General features: G+C 51.0%; 1 protein-coding gene across 2 annotated transcripts in view; it reads left to right on the forward strand.

The window, feature by feature from the left end:
• The first annotated feature begins 324 nt into the window (after nt 1-324).
• The window catches only part of SLC4A4 (solute carrier family 4 member 4), a 259,357-nt gene continuing 240,604 nt past the window's right edge, over nt 325-19,077 (forward strand). Inside the window, exon 1 of one of the 2 annotated variants that reach the window (XM_029073646.2) lies at nt 325-417. In XM_029073646.2, the coding sequence (XP_028929479.1) occupies nt 386-417 (32 nt within the window). In that variant the 5' untranslated portion in view covers nt 325-385. The remainder of the gene's footprint in view (nt 418-19,077) is intronic. The other variant, XM_029073647.2, reaches the window with a different exon arrangement.

A 19,077-nucleotide genomic window follows, 5' to 3' on the forward strand; every position in this document is an offset into this window, starting at 1 on the left:
GGGGGTCTCCGAGCAGAGGGTCTCCGGGCAGGGGGGTCTCCGAGCAGAGGGTCTCCGGGCAGGGGGGTCCCGGGCAGGGGGTCCCGGGCAGGGCGGTCGGGGGGCCCGGGGGTGGGGCAGGTCCGTCCAGGAGAGGGCGGGCCGAGGGGCGGGCCGCGGACCCCAGCGGCCCCGCCGGCAGCCCCACCGGCGACGGCCCCGGCAGCGGCTCCGGCGGCGGCCCCCGCGGCGGCACTGCCCCTTGCCCGCCGCCCCCCGAGCCCCGCACCCCTCCTCCCGGCCCGCCTCCCCCGGACCCCGGCCGGACCCACCCAGGGGGCCGGGAGGGCCGGGACGGCCGGGGGGGCCAGGGGAGCGCCGGCCGCCGCGCCGGCCTTGCCCGGCCATGGACGAGCGGAGGAAGCCCGACCCCCGCAGGTAAGAACGGCCCGGCCGAGGGGCGGCGGGCAGGGGGGCAGGGGGCGGCGGGCAGGGGGCCCAGGAGTCCGAGCGGGAGCCGCCACGGGTCGGACCGCAGGCGACTCCAACGGCGCTGGACCCGGGACACACTGGCCGTGGGGGACACCGGTCCCGGGGGACACCGGTCCTGGGGGACACCGGTCCCGGGGGGCACACTGGTCCCGGGGGGCACCGGTCCTGGGGGGCACCGGCCATGGGGGACACTGGTCCTGGGGGTCACCGGTCCTGGGGGACACCGGTCCTGGGGGACTCCGATCCTGGGGGGCACACTGGTCCTGGGGGACACCGGCCATGGGGGACACCGGTCCCGGGGGACACCGGTCCTGGGGGACACTGGTCCTGGGGGACACCGGTCCCGGGGGGCACCGGTCCTGGGGGACACCGGTCCCGGGGGGCACACTGGTCCCGGGGGGCACCGGTCCTGGGGGACACCGGTCCTGGGGGACTCCGATCCTGGGGGGCACACTGGTCCCGGGGGGCACCGGTCCTGGGGGGCACACTGGTCCCGGGGGACACCGGTCCTGGGGGGACACTGGCCGTGGGAGACACCGGTCCCGGGGGACTCTGGCCCTCCCGGACCGGGGGAGGGGGCTTCGGTGACCCTCGGGGGGCTCAGGGGGTCCGCCTCCCCCCGAGGGAGGATGGGGGGAGCCGGGGGAGGGGGCGGGCACACACGGGAGACCACCCCCGTCGCCCCCCGGGAACCCCAGATCAAAGCGGCATGGCCGGGTGGCAGGAGCCCGGGCCTGGCAGTCCGAGGGCGTGGGTTCTAATCCCGCCCCCGCCCCTCGCTGCTCGGTGAGACCTCGGACAAGTCACTTCGCTTCTCCGGGCCTCAGTTCCCTCGACCGTCGAAGGGGGATGAAGAGCCCCGAGCGAGGCAACCCCATTACCCCGTATCTCCCCCCGCGCTTACAACAGGGCTGGGCACGTAGCGAGCGCCGAACAGATCCCATAACGATGATGACAATAATCACGATGAGGCCGCTGCCCATGAGGAAAAGAGCTGAGCGCCTTGCCCGAGGCCGGGGCCGCCTGCGCCTGGGTTCGCGCGTGGTTTTGCGCATGGTTTTGCACGCGGTTTTGTGTGTGATTGTGATTGCGCTACGGTCTGCCTCGGTGTGGCCAAAGCCCCGGCCCGGAGAGGCTTCCCAAGGGCTCCGGAATCGAGTCTCTCCTCTCCCCATCGGCTCAGACGGCCTCCTGGGTGCCGGGGACTGTACTGAGCGCTCAGCAGACGGGATGGGGCACCGATGGACGCCCCACCTTGGAGTTGCATGTTGACTCTCTTTCGGAACTCGAGAAAAATACACTTTTACTTTCGCTTCAGAGTTCGCAGCGGTCGTTGGGGAGGGATTGTCTCTATCTGTTGCCGAATCGTACTTTCCAGGCGCTTAGTACGGGGCTCTGGACGACTGAATGAATACGATGGAATGAATGAATGAATGATGTTGGTGTTTGGTTATTTTTCAGACTGGCCATAGTGGGAGACGGCATCATTTCCTCTGAACTGTAGCTTTATGCCACCGAAAAGACAATAAAGAGGGGGATTATTTAAACGAGCGGTTGAGGCACAAGACATTTACTGAGGCTTAAGGACCAGATGGAAAACTTGATGGCCCCGAGGAGTTACCGCTTAGGAGAGAGAGAGAGAGAGAGAGGGAAAAAAAAATGACTTCTGTTTGGAGATTCTGAAAGATGCCATTTGGACACTGCGGGTCATTTCTAGAGAATCAATCTCTCGAGGGCACGTCTACCAATTCTAAAATACTCTCCCCGGAGTGTAGCTCGGTGCTCGGGATACACCAAGGGCTCAATAAATCCCACTGATCGATAATACGTTCAGCCTCTTATATTAGCTAATCAGATGGCGGGAATGGCTAGACGATAATGACGATAATGCTTACTGTGGTACTTTTTAAGCGCCTACTATGTGCCGAACGCTCTTCCGGGTGCTGGGTAGATGCAAGTTAATCAGTTTGGAGACAGTCCCTGTCCTACCTGGGGCTCACAGTTTAAGGGGAGAGAGAAAAGGTGCTGATTCCCCATTTCACAGATTAGGTAACCGTGGCCCGGAGAAGTTAGGTGACTTGCCCTAGGTCACACATCAGGCATGGTGAAGCAGCGTGGCTCGGTGGAAATAGCTTTGGAGTCAGAGGTCTTGGGTTCGAATCCCAGCTCTGCCACTTGTCAGCTGTGTGACTGTGGGCGAGTCACTTAACTTCTCCGGGCCTCCGTTATCTCATCTGTAAAAGGGGGATGAAGACTGTGAGCCCCACGTGGGACAACCTGATTTCCCTGTGTCTACCCCAGCGCTTAGAACAGTGCTCTGCACCTAGTAAGCGCTTAACAAATACCAACATTATTATTATTATTATGTGGCAGAGCTGGATTAGAACCCAGGGCTTTCTCCCTATTCCACTCAATCAGATTTACTGAGCGCGGATTGTGGACAGAGCACTGTGCTAATCGCTTGGGAGAGTACGGTGTAACAGCGTCGGTAGACACGTTCACTCGATCGTATTTACTGAGCACTCACGGAGTGCAAAGCACTTGTCCTAAGCGCCTGAGAGAGGAAATACAGCAACGGACACATCCCCTGACCATAAGGAGCTCACAGTCTAGAGGGGGAGACAGACATTTTAATTAATCAATTAATTAAAGAATTATACATAGCTATAAGTGCCGTTCGGCCAGGAGGGAGGACGGATGAAAGGAGCAAGGCAGGGTGACGCAGAAGGGAATGGGAGAAGAGGAGAACTGAAGTCAGGGAAGGCTTCTTGGAGGAGGTGTGCCTTCAATAAGGCTCTGAAGTGGGGGAGAGCCATCATCCGTCGTAACTGACGACGGAGGGCGTTCCAGGCCAGAGGCAGGATGTGGGCAAGAGAAGTCTGTGGCGACCTCCCCCAACAAGCTGCCAGTCTAGAGGGGGAGGCAGACATTAAGATCAATTCCGGGTAAGTACACAAATGTTGTGGGGCTGAGGGATGGGCCGATAAAGGGTCCAGAGCCACGGGCCGGGACAGTGCAGAAGGGAGAGGGAGTTGAGGAAATGAAGGCTTAGTCGGAAGCTAGCTCTTTTCCCATTTAACCCAATGAAACAGTTCCAAACATCAGAAGGGAAGGGCTTTTTGAAGTGGGGCAGAGAGCATCCCAGGATGTCACCCAATGCTGAAGTGGGAAAGGACACTTCTCGGTTCGCGTGTCTTTGTAAGGCGCAGTTTCCCTCGTCTCTGGCCACCCTCTGATCCCCGGAGAGATCCTCTGGCCAGGGTTTGGACGGTAAGGGGAAACACAGCTCTCGAGAGAAGAAAAGACCCATCAGCTGGTGAATCATGCCGATAATCAGGTTTAGCTGGCTGCTTCTGAGCGAGGAGTGGAGGGGGTGGGGGTTAAGAAGCCAAAGAGGAGGGGGAATCTTAAAGTTCGCCGGCTAGCGGGAGGCCCTGAGATGTGGTGCGGAGGAAGGCGAGCTGCTTCGATACTGCAGGTTGACGGTCAGCTTACTTATTTTCAGCTTTCTGAGGGTTGCGAATGAGCCCTGGGGTGGGAGATGACCGGAGGGAAGCGTGGGGAGAAAAAAGAAACAGGAAGAGGCGAGGGTGGTCCTTAGTGACAGCGTATGTGATATAACTCACCGCTGCTCTGGGGTGCTGAGACTGAGAGCATGCAGGAGGCCTACGGGATGTTGTGGGTTTCTCTCAACCGAGTGTATCTGTTGAGCGCTTCACCGTGTGGCTGAGCGCAATGCGGCAGACTTGGTGGATGTGTTCCCTGCCCCCCAGAGAGCTTAAAGTCTAGGTCGGGGTCGGGGGGCAGCTCAGACATTAACAAACTATGAATCCGTACTCAATCTTCTTGCCCCTACACCTTACCTCTCTCCTACTACACCCCGGCCTGTACGCGTATCTCCTCTCACGCCACCCTACCCGCTGTACCTCGACCTTGTCTATCCCGCTGCTGCTGGTCCTGCCTCTGGCCTGGATTGCCCTCCCGCTTCATATCGGCCGGACAATCGCTCTCCCCCCTCTCATAGCCGTATTGAAGGCACATCTCCTCTGAGAGGCCTTCCCTAAGGCCTCATTTCCTCTTCTCCCACTCCCTTCTGCTTCACTCTTCCACTTGGATTTTCTCCCTTTATTCACTCCTCCCTCAGCCCCACAGCACTTATGTGTAATTTGTTTATATTAATGTCTGTAAACTCACTGTGGGTGGGCAATGTGCCTCCCCACTCTGTTATACTGTACTCTCCCAAGTGCTTAGTACAGTGTTCTGCACACAGTAAGCACTCCATAAATAGGATTGATATATGTGTTGAATAAAGGGTACAAATTCAAGTGCAAGGGCTGGTATTTGTGAAGCGCTTACTATGTGCAGAGCACTGTTCTAAGCGCTGGGGGAGATACAGGGTCATCAGCTTGTCCCACAGTTGAGGCTCACAGTTAATCCCCATTTTACAGATGAGGTAACTGAGGCACAGAGAAGTGAAGGGACTCGCCCACATTCACACAGCTGACAAGTGGCAGAGCCGGGAGTCGAACTCATGACCTCTGACCCCGAAGCCCAGGCTCTTTCCACTGAGCCACGATGCAGAAGGGAGAGGGAGGAGGGGAAAGGAGGGATTCTACAGGGAAGGCCTCCTGGAGAGGCAACTTTTACATGTGGTTGTGAAGAGAAGCAGAAGGTTCTTCTCCATGGATGTCTCTTCCCTGGATAGTGTAAGAAGATGTAATAATAGTGATGGTATTCGTTAAGCGCTTACTATGTGCCAAGCACTGTTCTAAGCGCTGGGGGAGATACAAGGTAATCAGGTTGTCCCACGTGGGGCTCACAGTCTTAATCCCCATTTTGCAGATGAGGTACCCGAGGCCCAGAGAAGTTAAGTGACTTGCCCAAAGTCACACAGCTGATGAGTGGCAGAGTGGGGATTAGAACCCGTGACCTCTGACTCCCAAGTCCGTGCTCTCTCCACAAAGCCACGCCGCTTCTCGTGACTGTTGTGATTTAGGAGACCGTTGTGATTTGGGGCTCTGAGCATTTTTGGGGTAGTGTAAATCGTGTAGTTAATTGGATCTTCTGCAAATGTCCAAGCAATTAACCAGTAAGTGCTCAATCATATCGAGAGACTACTCTACGCAGAGTGCTGTACTAAGAACTTGGGAGTGTACATTACAACAGAAGTTGGTATTCCAGTTCCCTGCCAAGAAGCTTACAGCTCGGTAAAAACCATCAACTGATCGTGTCTATGAACTCCGCTGAGTTGCTTTGCACAGGGTAAGCTCTCAATACGTAGCATGGCATAGTAGATAGAGCACCAGCCTGGGAGTCGGAAGGTCACGGGTTCTAATCCCAGGACCACCGCATGTCTGCCAGCTGACCTTGGGTGAGTCAGTTCAGTTCCCTGGGCCTCGGTTACCTCATCTGTAAAATGGGGAGTGAGACTGTGAGCCCCACGTGGGACAGGGACTGTGTCCAACCCGATTTGTTTGTATCCACCCCGGCGCTTAGCCCAGTGCTTGACACGTAGTAAGTACCTAAGAAATACCGCAGTTTTTATTCTTATAGTGGGGACCGTGTGCCTGAGCCAAGACTAAGTTATCGGGGGAGTGGGGGGCGTGTCTGCTTGCCGTAACCCACCGAACCTCCCTCTCTCCTCAGATCCCCTATACGGGGATCGTACTGGGGTGAGCAGATGAGGAGTTGAGTGGGGAAACTATTGGAAAGATATTCCTTTCCCGTTCCATGAAGAGGACAAACATGTACTGTAACCACCCCAGGCCTTGTGTAATTGAACATTTGCCTCTTATTTCAAAAGCTTTAATTTTAGCCAGCTGGGCAGAGAGGGCATTTTGTCAGATAACTTCCTCTTCACGCCAGTAGGGTGCTAGCTCTGTGCCTTCTGGAGCCAATTTTTCAATCAGTGGTATTTGCTGAGCACTTACTGCATGCAGAGCCCTGAACTAGGAAGTGAACCTCTCTCCCCAACCTCATAATCATCATAATTGTGGTTGGTGACTGTTAAGCACTTACTAGGTGCTAAAGGCTAGGGCAGCTACAAGGTGGTCAGATCTGACGGTCCCCGGCTCCTGGGGCCGGTGGGGTCGCACGTCCTCCCGAGCCTGGACTGGCCCAGGGCCCGCAGCGATAGAAATACTTAGCAGTTATCATTCATTCAATAGTATTTATTGAGTGCTTACTATGTGCAGAGCACTGTAGTAAGCGCTTGGAATGTACAAATCGGTACCAGAGAGAGACAGTCCCTGCCCTTCGACGGGCTTACGGTTTAATGGGTGGAGACGGACGGACAAGGACAATGGCAATGAATGGAATCGAGGGGAAGAACAGCTCATTAAAACAATAGCAAATAAATAGAATCAAGGTGCTGTACATCTCCTTAACAAAATAAATAGGGTGATGAAGATATATACAGTCGAGCGGGCGAGTACAGTGCCGAGGGGATGGGATGGGTTGGGGAGGAGCGGAGGGAAAGCGGGGAGGAGAGGGTTTAGCTGCGGAGAGGTGAACGGGGGGTAGAGGGAGCAGAGGGAAAAGGGGAGCTCAGTGTGGGAAGGCCTCTCGGAGGAGGTGAGCTTTAAGTAGGGTTTTGAAGAGGGGAAGAGAATCAGTTTGGCGGAGGTGAGGAGGGAGGGCGCGGCCCGGGGGTCGACGGCGGGATAGGCGAGAACGGGGGACGGCGAGGAGGTGGGCGGCGGAGGAGCGGAGCGTGCGGGGTGGGCGGTAGAAAGAGAGGAGGGAGGAGAGGTGGGAAGGGGCAAGGTGATAGAGAGCCTCGAAGCCTAGAGTGAGAAGTTTATCCTACCCTGACTACTGACCCGCCTCCTCGCTGACCCTCCCTGTTTCCGGTCTCTCCCCATTCCAGTCCGTCCTTCCCTCCGCCGCCCAGATCGTTTTTTCACGAAAATCTTCAGGCCCCGTTTCCCCACTCCTCAAGAACCTCCAGTGGTTGTCCATGCCTCCGCCTCCTCATCAAACAGAAACTCCTCTTTAAAGCGCTAGATCACGTTGCCTCCTCCTACCTTACCTCGCTGCTTTCCTACCACCCCCAGCCTGCACGCTTAACTCCTCTAATGCCCAATCTACTCGCTGTACCTCCGTCTCGTTTCTCTTGCCACTGACCTCTCACCCACGTCCTGCCTCTGGCCTGGAATGCCCTCCCTCTTCATATCTGGCAGATGATGGCTCACCACCTTCGAAGCCTCACTGAAGGCACATCTCCTCCAAGAGGCCTTCCCTGACTAAGCCCTTATTTCCTCTTCTCCTCTTCCCTTCTGCATCACCCTTGCACTTGGATTTCTACCCTTTATTCACCTCTCCCTCAATCCCAAAGCGCTTATGTGTGTAATTTATATTAATGACTGTCTTCCCCTCTAGCCTGTAAGCTTGTCGTGGGCAGGGAACATCTCCACCAACTCTGTTCTATTGCGCTCTCCCAAATACAGTGCTCTGCACCCAGTAAATGCTCAGTAAATACGATCGGTTGATTGAGCGGTGTCGAGTCTCATGAGAAGGAAGCTGGCGTAGCGGATAGAGCAAGGACCTGGGAGTCAGAAGGTCATGGGTTCTAATCCCCGCTCTACCGCTTGTCTGCTGTGTGACCTTGGGCAAATCACTTCACTTCTCTGGGCCTAAGTTCCCTCATCTGTAAAATGGGGATTAAGACTGTGAGCCCCCCGTGGGACAGGGGCTGTCCAACCCGATTTGCTTGTATCCACCCCAGCACTTAGTACTATGTGTTTAGTAATGCTAACAAATACCATTATTATTATTTATTATTGAAGTGGTAAATAACAGACAAGCCTCAGTCCAGTCATGGGGACTTTAGAACTGAGGATCTGGTCAAAGACAGTGACTGGGGAAGGTCCTACTTGTATTCTCAGCCCTGCCTGCTGCATTCCTTCTGGGGCAGGGGTTGGCAAAGGGAGAAAGTGGGCAAAGGGAGACAAGTCTGTGATCCCTTCAGACTAAACCCTTTCATCCATTCAACCGTATTTATAAAGCGCTTACTGGGTGCAGAGCACTGTACTAAGCGCTTGAGCACTGCAAACCCACTGTGAGCCGGGAACGTGCCTACCAACCCGGTTATATTGTACTCTCCCAAGTGCCTAGTACAGCGCTCTGCACAGGGTAATGATCAGAAACACGACTGATTCGCCGCTGGCAATTGATCCTGGCTGGCCAATTTTCATTAGCTCAGTTTAGGTTCCCCTTCCTTTCTGCATCCCTGGACTGGGCCCCTCTGAGAATCATGCTTCTTGGCCACACGTATGTGGGGCCAGTAATCATCCCTCCCTGCCCAAGCCAAAGGATGCCACACGGGTCCGTCTGACAACAGCCATCCCTCTCATATTAATGATTATAGTTGCATTATTTAAGTGCTCATTATGCACCAAGCACTGTACTGAGCACCTGGGGAGAAATGAATCAGATTGGCCACCGTCTAAGTGGGAGGGAGAACGAGTAGTGTATCCCAGTTTTACAGATGAGGAAACTGAAGCCCAGGGAGGTTAAGTGACTTGACCCATGTCCCACAGCGGGCAAGTACTAGCCTTGAGAGTAATCCCAAATCCTCTTGACTCCGAGGCTGGGGCTCCTTCCTCCAGGCCATCCTGTTCCCTTCTGTGTTGAATGAAGGCTAATAAATCAGTTAGTGGTATTTGAGGGCTTACTGTGTGCAGGGCGCTGTACTAAGTGCCTGAGAGAATACACTATAACAGGGTTGGTAGACACCTTCCCTGTCCACAAACTGCTTAATCCTCAAATGCAAGCTCCTTAGCGGGAAGGAAAACACGAACAAGCTTTAAAAATTCTAGTTGGATTTTCCCTCTGTGCCCTAGCAGTGTGGATGACATCTGGCTGGAAGCTAACCTGAGCCTGGAATGATTTCTTTGACATAGACTTTCTTGGCTTCCTCCTTTTATTGAATTTTTTTTTCCCCAGGAGACTTAGAGAACAATTAACAAATGCTGGATGAGAGAAGGGAGTCCTATTCTTCAAACTCGTCACAATCCGAGGGGCAGACTCAGTGAAGCTGTTGGTAACGTTTGGTAATCCGCTAGCCAGGGAGGCCCAAGGGATTTCCCTTGTGATGGTACATGCAAGTTTCAAAGTCAGAAGGGCATCCAAAGCACATGTCCTAGAAACCACAGTCAGGCTGCTACTTGAACTCCGAAACGGTTTACTCTGGTCTCGGCTGAGACCTCGGGGCTTCTCCTTGCAGTTTCTCAGTCCTTCCTTCCCCTCTTGTTTTCTCCTCTCTCGTTTCTGGTTTCGCTTTGACTTTTTTAAAGCAAAATCCGCACGGTTTCCAAAATTGGCAACTGCAAAATACACAAGATACTTTTGAGTTTTATGCATTTGTAGGAGCTTTGCAAAGACCTGGGGTGGGGGGGGGGTTTGTGTGGCTCATAGGGTTGTAATATTTACATTTTGGTCAACCTATTTAGGTTATTAAATAAAAATTTCATTGAAGAGAAAAAGAATGAGTCACTGTGGGCAGCTCAAAAGAGCTATTTACAGTTTGAGATAACATACCTCCGAGCTCGCCGGCCTGGACGGGACTTTTTTAGGATCTGGTGGAAAATTAAATTGGATCCTGGAGTGAGGTGGAGCAATTTTTAGAAGCGGGTTGGCTCTTTCAGGGGCTCGGGGCTGTGGGTGTGGAGATCAGAGGCGACTACTGAGAAGGGGAGGTGGTGGAAACGGGGTCTACTCAATGTCTGGTTTGGAAAGTTGTCAATTTCAATAGTTTCCTTTTTCTGGTTAAGGCAAAATCCTGCCCTTGAAGGGATAAAACGGATAATTTTAAAACAAGTTCGCGTGTGTGTGTGTCTAAATATGCCCATCCCCAGTCAGTTTGCGTCAACATTGGAACCCATCGCGACCCTGGGAAGCAGCGTGGTTTAGTGGAAAGAGCCCGGATCTGGGAGTCAGAGGATGTGGGTTCCAATCCTTGCTTCAGCACATGTCTGCTGTGTGACCTTGGGCAAATCCCTTCGCTTCTCTGGGCCTCAATTCCTTCATCTGTAAAATGGGGATTAAGGCTGTGAGCTTCATGTGGGACGGGGGCTATGCCCAACACGATTATCTTATACCTACCTCAGCATTTAGAACAGTGCTCGGCACGTGGTAAGAGCTTAACAAATACCACAGTTATTAACACCATTCCCATCGGGAGGGTGTTGAGTAACCAAAGACGGAGAGGTGCCCAGAGCCTCCAGCCTCAGGCCGGCCAGCAGAAGGTCGACCGGCCAGTTGCTGGGGGCTTGTTGTCCAGTAATGAAACTGGACATCCTTGAATCTAGAATGGGCTTGGGAGAGATAGGTAGGGTTGGGGAGAGTGGCAGAGGCCCAGATGCCCCCTCTAGTCTAGCCCCGGAGACCCCTGGATTGCGTAGAGTGGGGATGGGGGCCGGACTCTGAGGGGATTCTGGACCTCAGTGGGTCCCTTCGGTTCTCTTCACTTCCTGTTGGGTTTGAACCCCGTGAGGGTCTCTCCTGATCTCCTTTAAACTGTGAGGACAGTGGGAGGTAGGGGCTGGGCCTGATCTGATTGTCCCCTATCTACGTCACCACGGCACAGTGCTTGGCAGATCAATCAATCTGAGCGCTTACTATGTGTAGAGCATTGTACTGAGTGCTTGGAAGAGCACAAAACAGAATTGGGCCCGGGAGTCGGAAGGACCTGGGCTCTAATCCCAGCTCTGCCGCTTGTCTGCTGTGTGAACTTGGGCAAGTCACTTAACTTCTCTGTGCCTCAGTTACCTCATTTTTAAAATGGGGATTAGGACTATGAGCCCCATGTGGGACAACCTCATTACCTTTTACCCACCCCAGCGCTTATAACGGTGCTTGGCACATAGTAAGCGCTAAACAAGTACCCTCATCATCATCAACCTGATTAATTTATATCTATCCCAGTGCTTAGTTCATTGCCTGGCACATAGTAAGCCCTTAACAAATACCATTAAAAAAAACCACTGTGGAAACGTACCTAAGTGGTTTGGAGCTGAAAGTGGGGTGGTTACCAAATGCTAAAAAGGTGCAAGAACAAGGTAGAAGGGAGTAGAGGAGATGAAGGCTTAGTTGAGGAAGGCCTCCTGGAAGAGGTGTGATTTTAATAGGGCTTTGAAGGTGGGGAGACGGGGAGAGCGATCGTCTGTTGGATGCGAGGAAGGAGAGCGTTGCAGGCCAGAGGGACGATGTGGTCGAGGGTGCAAAAGATGAGATCGAGGTCAGAAGTTTGACATTAAAGGAACGAAGTGAGCGTTTGGGCTGTGGTAGGAAATCAGGGAGGTTGGAAGCTGGGGAGAGGGGAATCAGCACTGATGGTAAGAGTTTAAACAAATACTATCATTATTATTATTAACTGCCTTATCCCCCGAATGTCTCCCAAGATGGACACTTGGGCTCTGCACAGGACAATCAGATCAGATCCAGTCCCTGCCCCACATGGGGCTTACGGTCAAGGAGGATGGTAGAGCAAGCTTGTCGGCAGGGAACGTATCTGCAACTCTGTTACACTGCACTTTCTCAAGTGCTTAGTGCAAGTGGTTTGCACACAGTAAGAACTCAATAAATGCAATTGATTTGAGCAAGGGTCTAATCCCCATTTTATGGAGGAGGAAACTAAGGCGTGGAGGTTGTAAGAGCCCCAAAGGCCACCCAAGAGACTAGAGCTGGGGCTAAGACCTGGGCCTCTTGATTCCCAGGTCCATGATCTCTCCATCAGGCAACACTGCCCTCGCTGATGAAAAATCTTACGCAGCATAACTGGGCTTACTGTGGTCCCCTGCAGAACAATACTCTGATCGTGGCAGTCTACCTTGAGAGAAAAATCTCTAATCAAAAACCAAATTCTGTCTGTCACATCCCTAGCTGCTGAAAATGCCCCCAAATTAAATACATCGAAGCTAATAGAGAAGCAGCGTGGCTTAATGGAAAGAGCCCGGGCTTGGGAGTCAGAGGGCGTGGGTTCTAATCCCCACTCTGCCACTTGTCTGCTGTGTGACCTTGGGCAAGTCACTTAACTTCTGTGGGCCTCTTCCCTCATCTGTAAAAATGGAGATTAAAAAATGTGAGCCCCACGTGGGACAATCTGATGACCCTGTATCTACCCCAGTGCTTAGAACAGTGCCCTGCCCAAAGTAAGCACTTAACAAATACCGTAATAATAATAATAATGATGGCAGAGGAATTTGTCTGGAGCCCTTCACGTGGTTTGCCTCACGTCACCTGATGTTCTGTGTGCTGCTTGAGGCCACAGCCTGGTTTCCCAGCCCGGACCCCCCCTTGTCGCCCCAACCCGGAACTGCTCCACAAATTCCATCGTTCCTCTGACCTCCAGAGCCCACTGTCCTGAGGAACGCCAGAGGGACGCTCACCCTGCTTTAACCACCAGCCCAGGCCTCAGAGATGCTGAGATTACCAAATGACTGATTGCAATCTTCACAGCCCTCCCCCTCCCCCCTTTCCTTCAAATGGCCACGGAAGGACCAGGAGAAGCAGCAATCTCAACGTGCTCTTTCAAACAGAGAACATACGTTTCTGTTTTCCCTCTGCCCGGCTTCACCGGAAGGGAACACGAAACAGTTTGAGAAAACTCGGTGTAACGGGCCAGTGGACTCATCATAAAAAATTCAAAAACAATCCCCAAATTTACATTTTTTTAGCTCATTGCGGGCAGGGAATGTCTCCGTTGTTATATTGTGGCCTCCCAAGTGCAAGCGCTCAATAAATACGACTGAGTGACGCACACTGGGGAACTGTCCAAGAGTGGTGGATGAGATGCTGCCCCTAAAAGCATATGGAGACATGCTCATCTTGACCTCGCCCCAGTAATGATAATTCCGATTCACACTGTTGGAGTCTTACCTATTTAAACGTGAAGTTAGCATCGTGTCTCGGCATTGTGGGCTCCCACAATGCTTTGAGAAATCCTCTGCATCCGTCAGTGCTGAATTGTGAAATTCTTCCCCGGGGTCCAACCGATAATCAGTCGGGCACCGTTCCTGGGATCTGTGATGTCGTCCCCTGGGAGAAAATAACAGTCACTTATATGATCACCACTGCTGCATCACCTAAGCGTTTAAGTATTCACAAACTCCCATAGCCCTAAAATATATATGTGTGTATATATATATATATATAAAATTATACTATTATTATATTATATATATTGTTATAATATACTATTATACTAATATAATAATAGTATAGTATATTTATATAGTAATGGCATTTGTTAAGCGCTTTACTATGTACCGAGTGCTACTCTAAGTGCTTGGATAATCAGGTTGGATGGAATTCCCTGTGGGGCTCACAGTCTCCAGGAGAGGGAGAGGGGGTATTGAATCCCCATTTTACGTATGAGGGAACTGAGGCACAGAGAAGTTAAGTGACTTACCGAAGATCAAATAGCAGGCTAGTGGCAGATCCTCTGACTTCCAGGCCAATGCTCTTTCCTCTAGACCTCGCTGCTTCTTATATCTTACGTACTCTGTTACTTAAGCACCAACTGGTGTGAGATAGATATGGTTTATTCATTCATCCAGTTGTATTTATTGAGCTTACTGTGGGCAGAGCACTAAGCTCTGAGAGAGCACAATACAACAGTAAACAAATTCCCTTCCCACAGTGAGCTTACAGTCTACAGTGTGTCTGTGTGTATTTGAGGATCACTCTTCCGTGCTTGATTGTAAGCTCCTTGAAGATGGGGATGCACTCTATTAATTATATCGTAGTCTCCCAAGGATTTAAATACAGTGTTCTGCACAAAGGCTCTCAGTAAAGAGTATTGATTGATGTGGTATTAAACGTAATTGGATTTTTTCACAAATGCCAGGAACTAAGCCTCTTGATAAGGAATTAAGTTTAAAAACAGGGTCTTCTGGTTTGTTCCTGTGTATTATTATTTTTTTTTTTACTTTTGAGGCCAGGCTGAAGATATTAAAAAAATTTACTAAGTAAACAGCAATTTCAGGAAACATCTAATCTTTGTTATTCCTCACAGCAATATGAAATACCTTTTAAGTCTCAATGTCTCCTAATAAAAATGTCCCAATTTCTTGCAATAAACCCAGTGTGGCTGGTCCGTCCTCTTGAGCAGAGGATAGAACTGTGTATCTTTCCCTTCTCTGGCCTTAGGCAGTGATTTTTCTTCTGCTGGCCTTCACCAAGTTCCACAGCTTTTTGAAATTCTTCTCTCTTAAACAATTAGGTGAAATGAGAGAGAACTTCAGACTCAAACAGAAGGTCTGAAAGAAGCTGTATGGCCCAGTGGAAAGAGCACTGGCCTGGGATTCAGAAGGACCTGGGTTCTAATCTCCTCTCTGCCACTTGTCAGCTGTGTGACCCGGGGAAAGTCATTTCACTTCTCTGTGCCTCAGTTACCTCATCTTTAAGATGGCGATTAAGACTGTGAGCTCCGTGTGGGACGTGGACTGTGCCCAACCAGATTATCCTGTGTCTACCCCAGGGCTTAGTACAGTTCTGGTACAGAGTGCTAAATAAATGCCAAAAAATAAAAAATAAAGTTCTGAACATTTCAAGTTACAAAAATAAAAAATAAATAAAGTTCTGAGCATTTCAAGTTACATCCCTGGGTCTACACGGGAGACTCCAGAACCTCTGGGTAATTAAGCACAGCTGAATATGTCATATACAAGATTTTTGGGGTTGGAAAAGGATCAGATAGTTTAAAGGAATCAACATCAAATCAAAGTATCTGGATGGTTTGAGAGGTAGAATCCATCAATCACCTGTATTGCTCATTCATTGAATGGTATTTATTGAGTGCCTACTGTGTGCAAAGCACCTTACTAAACACGTGGAAGAGTACAATATAACAGACACATTCCTGCCCACAATGAGGAGATGGACATTAATATAAATGGATAAATGAATAGATAAATTACATATATACAGATATACACATATGCACTCTGGGGGTGGGAGAGAGGATGAATGAAGGAGCAAGTAAGAGCCGCGCAGAAGGGAGTGGAAGAGGAGAGGAGGGCTTAGTCAGGGAAAGCTTCTTGAAGGAGATGGGCCTTCAATAAGGTTTTGAAGTGGAGGAGAGCAATTATCTGTCTGATATGAGGAGGGAGGGCATTTCAGGCCTGAGGATGTGGGCGAGAGGTTGGCAGCGAGATAGGTGAGATCAAGGTACAGCGAGAAGGTTAGTGTTAGAGGAACAAAGGGTGCGGGTTGGGCTGTAGTAGGAGAGTAACAAGGTGAGGTACTATTTATTGATCGCTTTCTGTATGCAGAGCACTGTACTAAACGCTTGGGAGCACTTGGGAGAGTACAGTATGACTCTTTCCTTGACCACAAAGAGCTTGCAGACTAGGTGGGGGATTTTTAAAATTTTCTTTCATGATATTAAATGCGTACTATGTGTCAAACACTGTTTTAAGCACTGGGAGATACAAGCTAATCAGGTTGGACACAGTTCATGTCCCACAGTGTGCAGAGTGCTATACCCAGCACTTGGGAGAGTACAGTTAAATTAGTAGACATTAACCATCACTTAGAGAGCTTACAGGTAAGGGGATGCAACAGTTTAAATATATGGGCATTAAAAATACTGACAGATGGGGAGTTGAGAATAAATCAGCTAGGCATTCCCTCCCTATGAATCAGAATCAGGTAATCTTGCCTGAATACACACTACTCAAATGGAAGACCTACAGAAGTTTTGTTGCCAAATTTTCAATTTAAGGACAGGACAAAGAGGGACTAAGGATACTTGAGGTTGACACGGGGTGGAATGAACAGATCAGACATTATTAATAATAATACGTATGGTATTTAAGTGCTTAATATCTACCAAGCATTATATTAAGTACAGGGATAGGTACAAGATATTTAGATTGGACAGTCCTTGTCCCTCAGGACACTCAGTCTAAGTAGATGGAGTAGGATTTAATCCCCATTTTATAAATGAAGAAATGGAGGCCCAGAGAAGTTAAGGGACTTGGCCAAGGTTAGGCAGCAGACAAGTGATAGATCTGGGATTAGAACCCAGGTCCTCCAACTCCCAAATCCATGCTCTTCCCATGCTATTTATGGAGAGCAGGTGGGCCACGGAAAGCTAATGGGAAGAAAGACATGATTTTAGATCTTTTCCAGCTCCACCAATGTTGCCCACTGCTGAGGTTGATCTGTACAGACCCGGGGATCAAAATGACTTTCCAACTTTTTTACAGTAAGATCAAAAGCAGCGGAGAGCAGGGGTGTGTTGATGTGGGGAGGGTCTCCTCACAGGGAGCAGTCAGAGGGACTCAGGCTAGACCCATGCCCATTTGTACGTCTTCCTCAGCAGTTGGCAACCCATTGACGCCTCCGGTGGAAGGACTCTCAGTTTTCTCCCACCCCCCACTCAATACTTTAAGATCTTCTTGGAGGCCTGGGATGAGGAAGGTTGGTGGTCAGACACTTGTGGATCGGCAGGGAGTGGTTTGTGCCCCAGCCGAAAACTCAAGGGGAAGTTCAGGGCCAATTTCGCCCGTCATCGGGCAGGGGTTATCTCTATCTGTTGCTGAACTGTACATTCCAAGCACTTAGTACAGTGCTCTGCACATAGTAAGCTCTCAATAAATACTATTGAATGAATTTCAGATCATTAGCTGTTAAAGGTAGGAAGAATTACCCCCTCTCTCCCACAGTGGGCCGTACGACGACATCAAACTGCACAGTGTGGGTAACGTGGTGATGTTATGCCAAAGACTTCCCCAAAACCCAAAAAACTAAATCATTTCTTGGGGGCGCTTTCAACAGATGCCACTTCTAACTCCTGGGGTGTCCTCCTCCCCTCCCCCACCATCCTCCACCTTGTGTTTTAGCCCTCCAAGGCGGTGACTTACCTGCTGTTCGTTTTGAAGCCGTCCCTGGCAGCTCCCCCTCCCCTCGGATCCCCAGAGTTCGACCCCGTCCTCCTGGGTGGGAGCGGCTTTTTTTCCCCCAATCAGATCTGCCTCTATTAGTGATGGATTATATCTCATTTAAGCATTTAATTGAGCCACTTCGGTGACTGGCAATGGCTCATTTTAGTTCTAATCTATATATATATATATATTTTGTTGTTCTAAGCATTCCTAATCTCTGTACTTAACCTTGACCAGAAGGTTCTAGTTAAGTGCATAATTAAACCAGAGGTTATAAAACGAACACTTGAACCTCCTTGTTAAACTGCTCCGCTTAAAGGCCGAACATTGTGGGCGTCTCAGATGAGTTGCTAAATAAAATAAGATTAGACGCCAAGCCAAGGTTGGAGTGCGGCTGAGGCCTGGAACCTTGAGAGAGGCCTCAGCCGCGTGGAAGTGGCGGATCCGGAGCTGAGGTTGTTTGGTTTCACAGCTTAACGTTGCTGCGGGAGCACTGGGTAGATGCGGCTACAGATGACCAAAGCATCTCGGGGGATCCTTTTGGGGCAGGTTGGAGCTGTTTTTTTAGTGTTTGGTCTGTGCCAGGAGTTGGGAATGTCAGGTAAATTCAACACCGTCCATCCACAAGCCACGTTCCCATTATTCTTGGCCCGTGAGAACACGGACCCCCATGAAAAACCGAAGACGGAGAAGAAGGGAAGAATTGAATGTGGAGCTGGATCCTTGAGGAGGTTTAAATTGTGGGGTGGGGCGGCCCAGGATGTGTAGGGGCTGGCTAACTCTGAGCTGGAAGTAGATGGGCTGGGCGTGGAGCAAGGGTTCTCCCCCTGCCCCTAAGCCTCCAGCCCTCCTCCAGCTCCATGGTCTGAAGGAGAGGGATGACACTGCGGCAAGGTAGGGGACAGGGACCCCCCCTCGGCTTTACGCCCTTCTTACTGAGATGGAGCGAGCCTGGGAGTCAGAAGGACCTGGGTTCTAATCCCGGCTCCGCCACTTGTCTGCTGTGTGACCTTGGACAAGTCACTCAGCTTCTCTTTGCCTCAGTTCCCTCATATGTAAAATGGTGACTAAGACGGTGAGTCCCATGTAGGACAGGGACTGTGTCCAACCTGATTAGCTTGTATCAATGCTTAGAACGGTGCTGGACACACAGTAAGCACTTAACAAATACCATCATCATTATTACTACCGATTGGATCCAGTTGGGAGCTAAGGCTCCGAGAGGGTGGCGATTCCATTACCGGATTTACCTGGGCTGCAATAAAGCATCCGCTGTTCCATCGGTTGGGGAGGGGCGGGGGGGTGAAGCTCGAGGCCGGGGAGAAGATGGAAATAATTTACTCTACTTTGGGACTTCAGTCTCGTTTGCATAGAGTTTGGTATTTGCATACTGAAGGGAGGGTAGGTTTGGTGTTTGGAAAGCGTCCCCAGCCTTGATCACCCCGACTCTCAACCTCATCTTTCCACAGCTACTTCTCGGGTGCCCTAGCAACGTCTCTATGAGCCCACGGCATTCCCACATATAAAGCAATGAAATCCACCCACCCGCACGTATGAGAAAAGATGGTTATCTCTGTCTGGGTCACCTCCACCAATCCCTCTCATTGACTGGGAAGTGGTTCCCAAGTGCTGCATGTCCTAGTAGAAGGAGTACAGACCTGGGAGTCCTGAGTTCTAATGTCACCACCTGCCCACGATGTGAGCTTGAGCAAGT

This window comes from Ornithorhynchus anatinus, chromosome 10 (genome assembly GCF_004115215.2).
Source record: "Ornithorhynchus anatinus isolate Pmale09 chromosome 10, mOrnAna1.pri.v4, whole genome shotgun sequence".
In the NCBI taxonomy this organism is placed as follows: Eukaryota; Metazoa; Chordata; class Mammalia; order Monotremata; family Ornithorhynchidae; genus Ornithorhynchus; species Ornithorhynchus anatinus.